General features: G+C 40.7%; 1 protein-coding gene across 2 annotated transcripts in view; it reads left to right on the forward strand.

Moving 5' to 3' along the window:
- The window catches only part of PKD2 (polycystin 2, transient receptor potential cation channel), a 71,082-nt gene that overhangs the window by 33,696 nt on the left and 22,573 nt on the right, over positions 1-14,813 (forward strand). The window contains exons 5-7 of one of the 2 annotated variants that reach the window (XM_001099242.5): positions 3,623-3,847; positions 6,882-7,110; positions 12,270-12,437. In XM_001099242.5, the coding sequence (XP_001099242.3) occupies positions 3,623-3,847; positions 6,882-7,110; positions 12,270-12,437 (622 nt within the window). The remainder of the gene's footprint in view (positions 1-3,622; positions 3,848-6,881; positions 7,111-12,269; positions 12,438-14,813) is intronic. The other variant, XM_028848611.2, reaches the window with a different exon arrangement.

Genomic DNA, 14,813 nt, shown 5'->3' on the forward strand with positions numbered 1-14,813 from the left:
GGAGGTTGCAGTGAGCCGAGATCTCACCACTGCACTCCAGCCTGGGCAACAGAGCAAGAGTCCACCTCAGAAAAAAAAAAAAAAATTTAGTAAAACTCCAGAGCTTTAGGACAAAGGTACTAAATAATCTCAAAGAACATTATCATCCAAGTTATATTAGTGATTTCGCTTTCTTTAAAAATAAAAAATTTATTAGAGATGGAGCCTCTTGATGTTGCCCAGGCTGGCCTCAAACTCCTGGGCTCAAGCAATTCTCCAGCCTCAGCCTCCCAAGTAGCCGGGACTGTAGAATATGCCACCATGCCCAGCTTTATTTTGCTTTCTAGTGTGCCTTTTTGTAGTAAGCATAAGCATGCCTTCCATCTGTGATACCCTTTCCAATATTTTATTTATCTCACATCACTAAGAAGATAAATTTATACAGCCACGGCTCTGTGCCAGACATTATTTAAGAAGTTATTTCACGCATTATCTCATCTACTTTCACAAAACAACTCTAAAATAGGTATCATCTCCATTTTATAGATGAAAAACCTGAGGCTCACTTGCCCAAAGTGTCACAGCTAGCAAATGGAACTGAACCAAGATTTAAGCAGCCTGACTCCAAAACCCATGTTTCGTCTACTAAACCTCTTCCATATTAATTCCTCCTCCGTATTAATTACATCATTAGGGTGGCTTTTCGATGCTCTCAGCTGCCCATCAGTACTCAAGCTTCCTGAGGGCAGGGATTCTATTTTGTTAACTGCTGTGTTCTCAAAGCCTTGAACAATGCCTCATAGTAAAGATACTAATAAATATGTGTTGGATGCATGTATGAATGAGTGATTTCTACTCCAGGGTGGATTGCCAAAGGGGACCTTCCCTGTCATATCTAAACCATCCCTTTATTCTTCTACATTCTCAAGTCACTCCAATTTCTTCTTCCCATCACCTCCAAACTTCTTGGAAGAATAGTCTTCATTTGCCACTTCCATTTCCTTACCCTCGATTTACCTCTTAAAGCTTAGGTTCTTGCTTTTGACATCTCACCAGGAAGCCACTAGGGACCTCTAGTTAGCAAATCCACTGAACAAATCTCAGTCTTTATCCCCTTCATCCTGTCTGCAGAAGGTGGCAGTGATGACTGCTCATTCTTTTGACTTCCGTGAGGAGCTCTACACTTTGGGTTCTTTTAACTCTGAAACCCCTTTCTCTCACTTCTCCTGTCTTATTCCCAGGTTCTATATTTGTATCTCCATCTTTTCTTTCTTTACCCTCTTTCCCATGACATTCAGATGGCTTCCACTGGCATCTTTATTTGGTGACTCGTCATTTCTTTAACAATGTGCCAGGCATGTTCCCATTGCTAGAAGTCACCCCTCTTCTACTCCCCGTGATGCTGAAGAAACAAAGCAGCAGGAAACAGAAGCAAACATCCTTTCTTCACAGAGCTTGCATTCTAGTGATAAAAGATACATCTCTATTCCACCTGGATGTCCCACACCTCTTGTGATTCAATATGCCCCAAATTAAACTTATCGTTTTCTTATGGGATCTGCTCTTCCTTCTGTTAATGGCACTGCTATCTTCCTATTGCCCTGAAAGAGACTCCAGAGTCATTTTTGAGCCATGTTTCCTCCTTGCCCCAACTTCCAAATCAGTTGCCAAGTTCTGCTGGCAGTCACTGTGGTGACACTCTCTCACTCCTTCCTTCCCCTTCCCATCTTCACTGAGTGAGTTCAGGCCTCATTACCTCTTGGTTATTGCTAATGGAGCTATGTCAGGGGTCCCTAAGACCACCCCCATGTTCAGTGATTCACTAGAAGGACTCAGCATAGAGGCATCCTCATAGCTAAGGTTTATTATGGTGAAAGGATACAAAAGAAAAGGCACATGGGGAAAACCCAGTGTAGGCTTCCAGGAGCCCTCTCCCAGTGAGGTCACATAGGATGTGCTGAATTTCTCCAGGAACAAGCTGTAACAATGTGTGAAATGTCTATCAGAGAGGTTAATTAGAGACTCAGTGCCTGGGGTGTTCACTGGATACTGGTACTGGTTTATGACTGGCATGTGCCAAAATTGCCGACTCCCAGAAGGAAAGCAGGTGTTGAGTGTAAAGCCACATTGCTTGTACAAATAGCACAGGCACAGCAAGCCTCTCTTACCGGTCAGGGAAAGTTGTACACCAGTGCAGGGAGCTGTTTATCAGTCAGGTTCCCAGATGCCAGCCAAAGTCCAACCTTGCAAACAGGCCTTCCTAAGGAAAGACCATCTCAGGCCTGCTGTGTTAACTCTTTTCTGCACGTGAGCCCTCTTCCTCCCCACTCCAGTCTTCCCTGCCGCCACCAGAACAGCCCTGTTCTGTGCCTCTCAGAACTTTCCCTTCACAGACTCCTTCATGTTTGCCCTTCAGAAGCTGACCACAGACTACCTTTCGATCTACCATTCTTTACCTTGTGGAGCCAAACTGAACTACTTACTTCTTCTCTTGACCAATGGCTCACCGTTAGAAATGCCCTTCCCATTTTGTATTAGTCTTTCTCACGCTGCTGATAAAGACATACCTGAGACTAGGCAATTTACCAAAGAAAGAGGTTTTATGGACCTACAGTTCCACATGGCTGGGGAGGCCTCACAATCATGGTGGAAGGCAAGGAGGAGCAAGTGATGTCTTACATGGATGGCAGCAGGCAAAGAGAGAGAGCTTGTGCAGGGAAAATCCCCCTTGTAAAACCATCAAATCTTGTGAGACTTATTTACTATCACGAGACCACCATGGGAAAGACCTGCCCCCATGATTCAATTACCTCCTACCGGGTTTCTCCAACAAAACATGGGAATTGTGGGAGTTACAATTCAAGATAAGTTTGGTTGGGGACACAGCCAAACCATATCAGCATTCACCTGTGCAAGTCCAGGTCCTACTCACCTTTCATGGCTCAGGTCCAACATAGCTTCTTCCTAAAGCCTTTTCTAATCCATCCCTTCATTGCCAGATCCCCAAATAAGGATAGCTTTCCTCTGATCTGCCAGCCTAATTTCTTAAGTCTTTTGCTTCTTATTATTATCCACCTTGTATTTTACTTGTTTAATTACAACTTTTGTTTTCCTACTTGTTTTACATTTGGGAGGGAAAGGACCTTTATATCCCCATTAGTGCCAAAGAAGCATGTTTTCTAAGAGATCCTCTGAATATTTGTGGATGAAATTCCCAAATGCTGACAATGCCACTTGATGAACTTGTCCCTCTTTTGGCTGTAAATTTCTCTGGGGACCTCAAGTTATCTAGTCCCTGAGCACAGTTACCCAGAGAAGGCAGCCATATAAACTGAGCAGAGGCTCTAGAGCAGAGCAGAGGCTCTAGGGACAGACAGCCCTGGCATTGGTTCCTGAGTCTACCTTCAAAACTTTGGGACTACATTGACCTCACTAAGCCTCAGGGCCCTCATTCCTAAAGTGAGGCTAATAACAGTATGGGAATTAACCAAGAAAACACTTATGAAGTGCCAGGTCAGGCACATTACCCAGCTTGATAGGCCTTAATGCATACTTTATTTTACAAGGAACCAGCTGTCCTTGTAATTGCCACAAGTGTTCCACTGATTTTAACTGTTTGTTTTTTGGTTTTGTTTTTAATCAGTTGGATCTACACAAGTGAAAAAGACTTGAATGGTAGTAGCCACTGGGGAATCATTGCAACTTATAGTGGAGCTGGCTATTATCTGGATTTGTCAAGAACAAGAGAGGAAACAGCTGCACAAGTTGCTAGCCTCAAGAAAAATGTCTGGCTGGACCGAGGAACCAGGGCAACTTTTATTGACTTCTCAGTGTACAACGCCAACATTAACCTGTTCTGTGTGGTCAGGTGTGTACTGAGGACACGCATCCCTCCTATTTTTGTGTATTTGTACGTACATCCTATCCTGGGGTTGGCCAGAAAAACCTTTGCCTGCCGTTAACTAAATGAGGATGCCAAGGACCCAGAGAGATAGCAAGGGAGGGGTAAAAACTGAAGGCTTATTGAAATAAAGGATATTTGAGGAAGGAAGTTGGGATCCTAGAATATTACAAGTTGGAAAGAACCTTAACTCTGGTCCAAGTTCATCTCAATGCTGGAACCTTTCCAGATAAGTATTGTGTTTTTCTAACATCTGTCCCTACCCATTATGAGGATGATCAGTGCCACATGTTCCATCACCAAGTCCCCTGCCCATCAAATCTTGATTCATTCCCTGGAGTTTCTCACTCTCAGATGAGCCTCTGCTATTATCACACAAACACAGTAATTGGAGTGCTTGTAGGACGCTCAGTAGGATACCCAGGTACCTGCTCATGCTAAGGGCTGTCAGAGTCACATAAAGTTCCTTCCTTAGATCCTGGGTTGTTGCCATGATGACCCCTCTGGGAGACAGTAACGAAACTGACAAAGATTCCACTGGCTTGTCTGGGACCCAACTCCATTCATTTATTCAGCAAACATCTATTGGACACTTAATATGGGCTAGACATTGTTCTTGGCTCTTGGGACATGTCAGCAAACACAACAAAGATCCCTGCCTTTGCAGAGCTTGCCTCCAACCAGGAGGAGATAGAGAATAAACATTAAACAATAAACAATACAAATAATATAGTAGTTATTTTATTATATAATATATAAAATATTAGAAGGTGATAGGTACTATTAAAAAGAAGGAAAAAGCAGAGCAAGAGGGAGTCAGAGTTCACCCACTTTAATCTTCCTGGTGAGCATGTCAGCAATACCCAAACATCACTAACATGGATTATTGCATGTATATTTACACACAAGATAAGAAGGGTTTATTCTCATAATAGTCTTGTCATTGTTCTTGAGGTTAAGCTCAATTCTGCTTTACGTGGCTTGTTGGATTGTCCCAGTCCTTGTATTTAACAACGTTTGCAGAAAATAGTACCACATTAAATCAATTACAGGTTATCCCTTATCTAAAATGCTTCAGACCGGAATGTTTGAGATTTAAGATTTTTTTCAGATTTTGGAATGTCTGCATATATATAAAATGAGATATCTTGGGGATGGGACCCAAGTCTAAACACAAAATTCATTTATGTTTCATAAATGGAACTTCATGCATATAGCCTGAAGGAAATTTTATTTTTCCCTTAGGGATGTTGAATAAACTGTTGTGTGCCTGCATGTTGACAATGACCTGTCACATGAAGTCAGGTGTGGAATTTTCCACTTATGCGGTCATGTCGGTGCTGAAAAAGTTTGGGATTTTGAAGCATTTTATATTTCAGATTTTCAGATTAGAAACATTCAACCTGTCCTTGCTCACAGTGGCAAAAAAAAGAAAAAGAGAAGGAGGGAGGGAGGAATGAAGCTAGGAAGGAGGGAGGGAGGGAGAGGAAGGAGGAAGGAAGGAAGGAAGGAAGGAAATACTCAACCAGTAGTCCAGTAGTAGTTATCACTAGAAATGAATGAAAATCTATTGCAGTTATTATTGAGTTTTTCCTAAGTATTCCAGTGAAGATCAAAAGAATAGAATAAAAAGGAAGAGAATAAAAACAGAGAGGCAACTCTGATATTTTAGTAAATTCTATTTATAGAAGGTATTGAGTATTTCTTTTGCTTCCTCGTATACTTTAAGGATAAACATTGTTAAGACAACTGCTTCATTTCTCTATACTGTTTTTCTAAGTTTCTGGAAGTGGTTGACTACTGCAGGGCCAGAATGGACCAGAGAAATGACTTGACTCTTGAAGGCCACTTCCTTCCCTTTTGAGTTCCCAATGAGGCTGTCACATACAAGACTCTTGGCTTCAGTGTTGCTCTCCTGAGTTTTTGGTTCTTACCCCTACTCTCCAACACATCAAATAGGAAAGAAAGAACAGGAAAACTGACAATGAAAAGGAAGGAAAATGTTCACACTTCTCTGACCAGTTCTAATTTACCATAGTCCCTGTTTTTACTTGATTATTGCTCATGCATGTGTCCTGGATGCTCAAGTTCCAGGTACGGCTATCTGTCCTGTAATGGCAGAGATAATGATGGCTAGTAGCTGACTAAAGGGCTTTTAAATGTCTTAAAATGAAGCAGCTAGAGATTCTGTTTCTAGTTAGATAAGGAGTCTGTGTCATTAACTGAATCACCCAACTTTCTCAGTGTGACACCTACGAAATGGTGTTTGACAAAAAAAACCCTCAGTCCAGTTATGGTAAACCGGTAAAGATCAGAGCTATTCATGTTGCCTAGGAGAAGGACTTGAATTTAATAAAGTCCTAGGGCCAGGCACAGTGGCTCACTCCTGTAATTCCAGCACTTGGAAAGGGCCAGGCAGGAGTATCATTTGAGCCCAGAGGTTTGAGACCAACCTGGGCAAAAGGGCAAGACTCAGTCTCTGCCAAAAAAAAAAAAAATTAGTCGGGCATCGTACTGCACACTTATAGTCCCAGCTACTCAGGGGTCTAAGGCAGGAGAATCCCTTGAGCCCTGGAATTTGAGGCAGCAGTGAGCTATGATTGCAACACTGCACTCTAGCCTGGGCAACAAAGCGAGTCCCTAGCTCTTAAAAAATAATAACAGAAGTCCTAGAAAAGTTTGTGTGTTGATTTACTTTTACATTAAAAGTATATGGCATTTTGAGCAGCATAAATATAGAAAAATAGAGGGAAGACTGAGCAGGAAGTTCTCCTTTGGGACTGAAAGACCTCAGGAAGTCTTACTCCTTTGATGGCACAAAATTCTACAAGTATGGAATTATTAGCTATGATCAAAATGTTTTGCCACTAGTTTGAGGGGACTCATCGTAGCGGTTTAATTACCTTGTAGTGCACGAACAGAATAGATGGCCATCCGTTCCTGGCTATATTCATGTGTTGTTGTTGTTGTTATTGTTTTAATTGTTCTTATTTCCATGCAGGTTATTGGTTGAATTCCCAGCAACAGGCGGTGTGATTCCATCTTGGCAATTTCAGCCTTTAAAGCTGATCCGATACGTCACAACTTTTGATTTCTTCCTGGCAGCCTGTGAGATTATCTTTTGTTTCTTTATCCTTTACTACGTGGTGGAAGAGATACTGGAAATTCGCATTCACAAACTACACTATTTCAGGAGTTTCTGGAATTGTCTGGATGTTGTGATCGTTGTGGTAGGTTTGAGAACAACACCAAATTTCCTATTCTGTCCTACAAGCATGTTAACTAGAGTCTTAGATCTCCTCAGCCTTGTGGATCTTGATATTCCCAAAAAAGAATCGAAAAGTCCCCTTCAAGTATATCAACTTCTGTTACTAATTATTTTCTCATTTTGCATGAGTAACTTTTCTGAGTATGAAGTGGAGAGGTATTTACAGTATGCTCTCAACCATGCTAATGAGAATATCTCAGTAATTCATATTTGGCTTTAGTATGCCACATGAGATGTGGAGGAGAAAACAGTTTTTTTTCTTTGTTTTTTTTTCACTAATGATATTTTTCTTCAACTGCTAGTAAAGATCAATTTGTATTTTCCTGCACATGTGTAAAGTTACAGCAAGAAAAACCTTGTCAGCCAGGTGTGGTGGCTCATGCCTGTAATCCCAGCACTTTGGGAGGCCAAGGCAGGAGGATTGTTTAAGCCCCAGAGTTCAAGACCAGCCCGGGTAACATAGTGAGACTCTGTCTTTACAAAAAAAAAAAAAAATTTTTAATTAGTCAGGCATGGTGGCACACACCTGTAGTCTCAGCTATTCCAGAGGCCGAAGTGGGAGGATCATTTGAGCCCAGGAGGTTGAGGCTGCAGTGAGCTGTAAATGCACCACTGTACTGCAGCCTGGGTGACAGAGTGAGACCTTGCCTTGAAAAGAAAAGAAAAAAGAAAAATCATCCTGAAAATATTTTGGGCGGCAGAGAAAACTTTCTGCAGTTTAAAATTTTCTGCAAATGGTGTATAGGGTATAAAATGTAAGTTATATTCATCAAAGTTTTCTGTATGAGGTACAAGAAATCAAAGGCAGGCCATGCATGGTGGCTCATACCTAATAACCCAGCACTTTAGGGAACTGAGGTGGGAGGATCACTTGAGGTCAGGAGTTTGATACCAGCCTGGGCAACATAGTGAGACCCCCATCTCTAAAAAATAAAAATAAAAAATAAATCAAAGGCAGAGTCATAATCAAGACCATGACACCATGTAAATTCTGTGTCTGCCCTTGACTCTATTATAACTGCTAATATTTTTTCAAGATGTTTTCCTGTCATTCTTATCACTTAATTAAGCATCAGTCACTTCCTTCCTATGGCCTCAGTGTATAAAAGACATTTTACAAGCTTTTCTCCCTTCAGCAATAACAGGTAACCTTTCGCTAAGTCCAGTTTTACATTTAAGTATATAACAACATGCTTAATTGTTAGATGCTCACAAGCTTTGCTTGGCATAGGTGTACCATGTATTATTCTATGTCTTTCCTTCCCACTGCCTATGATAGCCATTACCTTCTGAAATCTCAGTAAATAATGCACTACCCTATTAGCATTCTCTCTTCTGTTAGCCCTCCTCATGAGAATTATTCTTTCCCTCATCCCAGGCCTAAAAATTCATTTGGCCTTTGTGAAGCATTTACATCAAGTCATTATTAAACTCTTCCCCGCTAGAATTATTAATAGTTGATAAAATATAGAAAATATGTTATTCATATGTGAGTGAAAGAACACTTAAGGTATAAAAAAGAACTACCTGGCCATATATTGCATGGCAATAACAATATTAGCAGCGATAATAATTGTAATAGTAACAATAATAATGGCTAACACTTTAGAAGCTACTGTGTTAGGCATCTCTGGGTGCTTTTCATGGTACAGAAACTCATTTGTTCCTCATAGTAACACTGCCTCTCAAGCCATGGATATGTGCACTTTAGAAAGAGTTTTTACTTAAAGTAAAAATTCCTATAGAATAGATGGTGTTGACCTCATCAGGTCATGATGCAGTTAGAAGTGCATCCCATCTTTTATGATGGCTATATAACATCACACAAATCAAGATAAACCCTTGATCCCCAAATTCTCAATGTATTAATAATGAACAGAGTTACACAAGAATTTTAGCATTTAAGGAAACAGGAGAGACAATAATGCTGGAAATAATTTTTCAGAATATTTCTGTTCAGAGTGATGGCAGAGCGCAGGCCATATACATTGACAATTATTCCAGAACACAATTATTGTTTGGAACTATAAGCATGCAAACCCTGCCTCTTGGCTTATATGGATTTATTTATATTTAGGCCATTGAAATAGTGGTAAAAAGGTAAGTATGATATGCTAATTAAGAACAAACTTCCTTTTTATTTTTTAACCAAAGAACTCAATATCAACGAAAGACTAGTCAGTGGTATTCACCCTTTTTGATCATACACACCTATCAGTGAAAGCTTTGACTACACACCCTATTGTATTATCTTTATTTGTAAATTGTATGCATACATTGGTGTAACAGGTACATCCGTAAAACATACACATACATAGAATTTTAAAGATTGGGATAAAAATGAATACAAATAGAATTCCAACACTTTCTTACCACGTACCTAGAAGTTGTAACATTTTCTTCCCATACCCCAGTGAATTGCCTTGTGCCGCTTTGGCTACCAATAGGAGAAAAGGCGATGATATCATGGAAATTGTCTCTTTGACTCAGCAGCCACAGCATTTTGCAAGTATTTCTTTGAAAACTTACTTCACTGTGCTTTTCAATTTTTTTTTTTTTTTAAAAACAACACTTAATACTGCCAGACAACAATTCAGACAGTGTGCTTTTTGTTTATAAAGAACAAGGTAGAGCTACTGGAATCCCACTTGTCCTTTGAAACATTTGCTGATCAAGTGTAGAAGTGAGGGCATGCTTTCTGGTCACCCACAGAACACACCCTGTGCTCTACTGGACCTTCAAACCAATGAAAAGAGCCAACACTTTTTGTTTTATCTAGCCAAAATTTGCTTATGTTTACCAAAACCTGAAAAGAAATTATATTTTAAATATAAATATAATGACATCTTGAAATCACTTTGAAATTTTCTTTGTTTTCCTTTTTTGTTTCTCCAACATGTTCTGAAGTACACAGGCTGCATCAGTCAGCCATTTGTCCTGAGCAATAGTCTTTCAAAACTAGCAGAATTGCTTGAAAAAAGAAGACTATTAAGGAATTTAAACTCAAATAATTTGTTGACTGCTTGCTAGGTTTTACGGGGTAAAATGACTAATTCTTTTTTTTTTTTTTTTTTGAGGCAGAGTCTTGCACCATCCCCAGGCTGGAGTGCAGTGGCGTGATCTCGGCTCACTGCAAGCTCCGCCTCCCAGGTTCAGGCCATTCTCCTGCCTCAGCCTCCCTAGTAGCTAAGACTACAGGCACCCGCCACCACACCCAGCTAATTTTTTGTATTTTTAGTAGAGATGGGGTTTTACCGTGTTAGCCAGGATGGTCTCGATCTCATGACCTCGTGATGTGCCTGCCTCGGCCTCCCAAAGTCCTGGGATTACAGACACGAGCCACTGCACCTGGCCTGACTAATTCATTTATTCAACGAGTATTTTCTGAGCACCTACTATGTACTTGGCACTATTCTAGGCACTGGGGATATAGGAATGAATAAAATAGCCCAAATCTCTGCCCTCCTAATTTTCTGATATGGAGAGAAAGTTCTTTTATAGACAGGGATGAGAATCCCACAGAAAGCTCAGGAGTGATGTAACATTGCAGATGCTCACAAAATCTCTTTCCTCATCTCTTCTTTCATCCCCTATTTGGAAGGAAAGGTTTCAAAGAAATTTAGCATATTATGACGTTGTCGTATAAATGACCATCTTCTTCATAATTTTATAAACATTTGTCCTGTGCAGAGTAAAAACAACTGGACTACATAACAAATTATACCTGGTGAGAGTTGGGTAAAGAATTACCACTGGATCCAGTCCACCAACCCAAATGTTTTTCTACATGGATTAGTTGAGATGAGCTCCTCATCTCAGGAAAAGTCCTTGGTTCACATATTCCCACTGCAGGACTTCTTGAGCCCACTGTGTTCATCATTCCCACCACCAACACAAAAATACAAAATTGGCTCTGGAAATCCTTCACAGATAAGAAAAGGAAGATGGTGAGGTTGGCTTTTTAGCTGTGATCAGCAACCAGGCTGGTCTTTGTTATGAGAATCACATGGGGGACCATGATCTGGATGGCCATCTCAGGAAGGGAGGGCTAATGAAGTGGTCTCTGGTCATCATTCCTAAGAAGAGAGAATGGACAGCAAAGATTGCAGCACCTGCCACAGCCCACCTGCTGCAGATTCAGACCCCCCAGTGGGGCCAGGTGGTTATGACTAACCCCTAGCACTGTCTACATTTAGTGGTGATGGATGCCAAGGAGGGGGCAGTGTCCCCTTGGATCTGGTTCTAAAGCCTAGAACCAAAGCATATGTGGAAAGTTGTAGGGTCATGAGTTAAGGGACAGAAATAAGCAAGAGAGAAGCCCTTGGCTCGTTTATTCCCACTGCAGGCCTTCTTAAGCCCTCTGTGTTCATCATTCCCATTGTCTTTCAAGCCCAAGCTCATTCTTTGTTCTCATGGGCACTCCTTTTTAGGATATCTTATGCCCCTCTTGACTTTATGTTGTGTGATACCAACTCTTCAGTAGTTTTTTGTATTATTTAACTTCATGCGTTTATCTGCTCTTGAACCAGAATATAAGTGTCTTAAGGGCAGGAGTTATGTGGTTTACTTCTGTTTATTCCTCTTAGCCCCTCGCACAGTGCTGTATACATAGACATATTATACATACTATATTTTTGTTGAGCAAAGCAAAGAATGGCTGGCAGTTGGAGAATGAAGAGAAACTGGAAAATTTTAAATTTAAAAATCACAAAAACAAAGCAGGTTTAAGGCAAGAAAGCAAAAGGGTGGAAAGTGATTAAAATGAAGGTGGCAGAAAAAAACAGAAAGCATTCCTCTTGGAGTTTGAGTCTGTTGTAGTGTGATCTCTTCTGTGTATGCATGTACGTGTGTGTAATGCATATGTGCACAATGCATGCATGCATGCCTTCATTGGGTTTCTATTCCGAACTAAGGAAATGCAAGCAATATATTGTTTTACTTATTTTATGGCAGGGCTTAACACTTTCCATTTGAGTGAATGACTTTTAAGAATGACATTGGGTAAGTATAATGGTGAACCCTACAATTAATACATTGGTGAAGAAAAGTATACTAGTCATATTAAGGTACGTTTTATATTTCTAAAACACTGTAATAAAATTTAAATCTTTTGCTTTCCAGCTATCAGTGGTAGCTATAGGAATTAGCATATACAGAACATCAAATGTGGAGGTGCTCTTACAGTTTCTGGAAGATCAAAATACTTTCCCCAACTTTGAGCATCTGGCATATTGGCAAATACAGTTCAACAGTATAGCTGCTGTCACAGTATTTTTTGTCTGGATTAAGGTAATTTTTAAATTTCATGTTCTACATTTTAAGTAATATTTTCTTTCAAAAATAATTGAGTTCCACAAAATCATAGAATACTTGAATTCGAAATTCAAGTGACTGGCCAGAGCTACTCCATATTTACTTGGTTTTGAGACAGGGTCTTACTCTGCCACCCAGGCTGGAGTGCAGTGGTATGATGACAGCTCATTGCATCCTCAACTTCCCAGGTTCGAGCGATCCTCCTACCTCATCCTCCGAAGTCACTGGGACTACAGGCATGTGCCACTATATCCAGCTAATTTTAAATTTTTCTGTAGAGACAAGGTCTCACTATGTTGCCCAGGCTGGTCTTGAATTCCTGGGTTCAAGTAATCCTCCCACTTCTGCCTCCCAAAGTGCTGGGATTATACGCATGAGCCACCATACCAGGCCTTATATTTTACATATGAAGTAAACTATTGAGACTCATGTGATCATTCCTCTCACTGTCAATGATATACTTCTCCTGCTATCTGAATTAGTGCAAGATCAGTCCCTATAGGTTTTGTTTAACAAATGCAGTAAGAGGCCTTTCAGTGTGTTAGCTGGGCCTGGGGCCCGGGGCTGCTCTGACACAGAGGCAGTTCTGAGTTTTACCTGATATGAGATGAACAGGTGAAGGAAAAGGAACTCAGAGAGAGGGAAGGATCAGGTGGAGGGAAGGGGAGAGTTGCTGCACTTGGAAGTGCTTGCTGGAAGGAATCGCCTCTTTTCCAGGTAGAGGCTGTAAGGGAAGCTTTACCTAGAATTAAGGTTGGAACAGACACCGCTTCCAAATAGTTCCTTCCTCACTCATTTCCTTATCGTCTCAAGACATAATGTGCATTTCCATGTGTGTGAAAGGTTATGACATTTCATATACAATGAGCCTCAATTCTGGAGATGGAGGAAATTTCAATAATTCTCAGGCAGCAGCTGCCATCCTGTCACCAGCACAGGCTCTGATTGTGCCGTCCAGACGTAACTATTAGCCACATGTGCCTATTTAAATTCACATTTAAATTAATTAAGCTTAAATACCATTAAAAATGCAGTTCCTTGGTCCTACTGGCCACACGTTAAGTGTGCAGTGGCTATATGTGGCTACTCTCTAGGACAATGGAAATGTAGAACATCTCCATCATCACAGAACGTTCTCTTGAACACCACTGTTCTAGAAGGTACTTACCCATTACGTACTTTCCTGAGTTGGTATTCATACCTAGAAGGCCTGAGGTTTATCAAAAGGCATAGATCCAGAGCAGGCACGGTGGCTTATGCCTGTAATGCCAGCATTTTGGGAGGCCAAGGTAGGCGAGTCCTCTGAGCCCAGGAGTTCAAGACCAGCCTGGGCAACATGGCAAAACTTCATTTCTATTAAAAATACAAAAATTAGCTGGGTGTGGTGGCACTTGCCTGTAGTCCTAGCTACTTGGGAGGCTGAGGCAGGAGGATTGCTTGAATCCAGAAGGCAGAGGTTGCAGTGAGCCAAGATTGTGCCACTGCATTCCAGCCTGGGCAACAGAGTGAGACCCTGTCTCAAAAAAAAAAACAAAAAAATGCATAGACTTTATCCTGTATTTCTCATGCTATTTATTTATTGACATGCTTGTTCAAGAGAAATCATCACTAAAGCACAAAACCTTGATTGCAACATAGTAATAATAATAGTAATAATAATCAAATAGCAAAAATAATGATAGTAATAAGAATGTTCTGTGGTGATGGAAATGTTCTATATTTCCATTGTCCTAGGCAGTAGCCACTAGCCACGTATAGGCATGGAACACTTAACATATGGCTAGTGGGACCAAGGGACTGAATTTTTAATTGTATTTAATCTTAATTAATTTGAATTTGAATTTAAATAGCTGCACATGTTTGGATAGCACAGTCAGAGCCTGTGCTAGTGACAGGATGGCAGGTGCTGCCTGAGAATTACTGAAGTTTCCTTGATTATTATTAGTTTAATAATAATAATCAAGATAGTAATAATAATCAAGATCTCAGCTGGGCACAGTGGCTCATGCACTTTGCGAGGCTGAGGCGGGCGGATCACCTGAGGTCGGGTTTGAGACCAGCCTGGCCAAGATGGTGAAACCCTGTCCCTACTAAAAATACAAAAAAAAAAAAAAAAATTAGCTGGGTGTGGTGGCATGTGCCTGTGATTCCAGCTACTTGGGAGTCTGAGGCAGGAGAATCACTTGAACCCAGGAAGCGGAGGTTGCAGTGAGCTGAATTGTGCCACTGCACTCCAGCCTGGACAACAGAGCAACACTTAGTCTCAAAAAAAAAAAAAAAAAAAAAAAAGATCTCAAATGCATTGGGATTGTATTAAGTAATGTGATTACAGCAATCCTCAAAAAATATTTC

Source organism: Macaca mulatta, chromosome 5, assembly GCF_049350105.2.
Source record: "Macaca mulatta isolate MMU2019108-1 chromosome 5, T2T-MMU8v2.0, whole genome shotgun sequence".
NCBI classification, from domain to species: Eukaryota; Metazoa; Chordata; class Mammalia; order Primates; family Cercopithecidae; genus Macaca; species Macaca mulatta.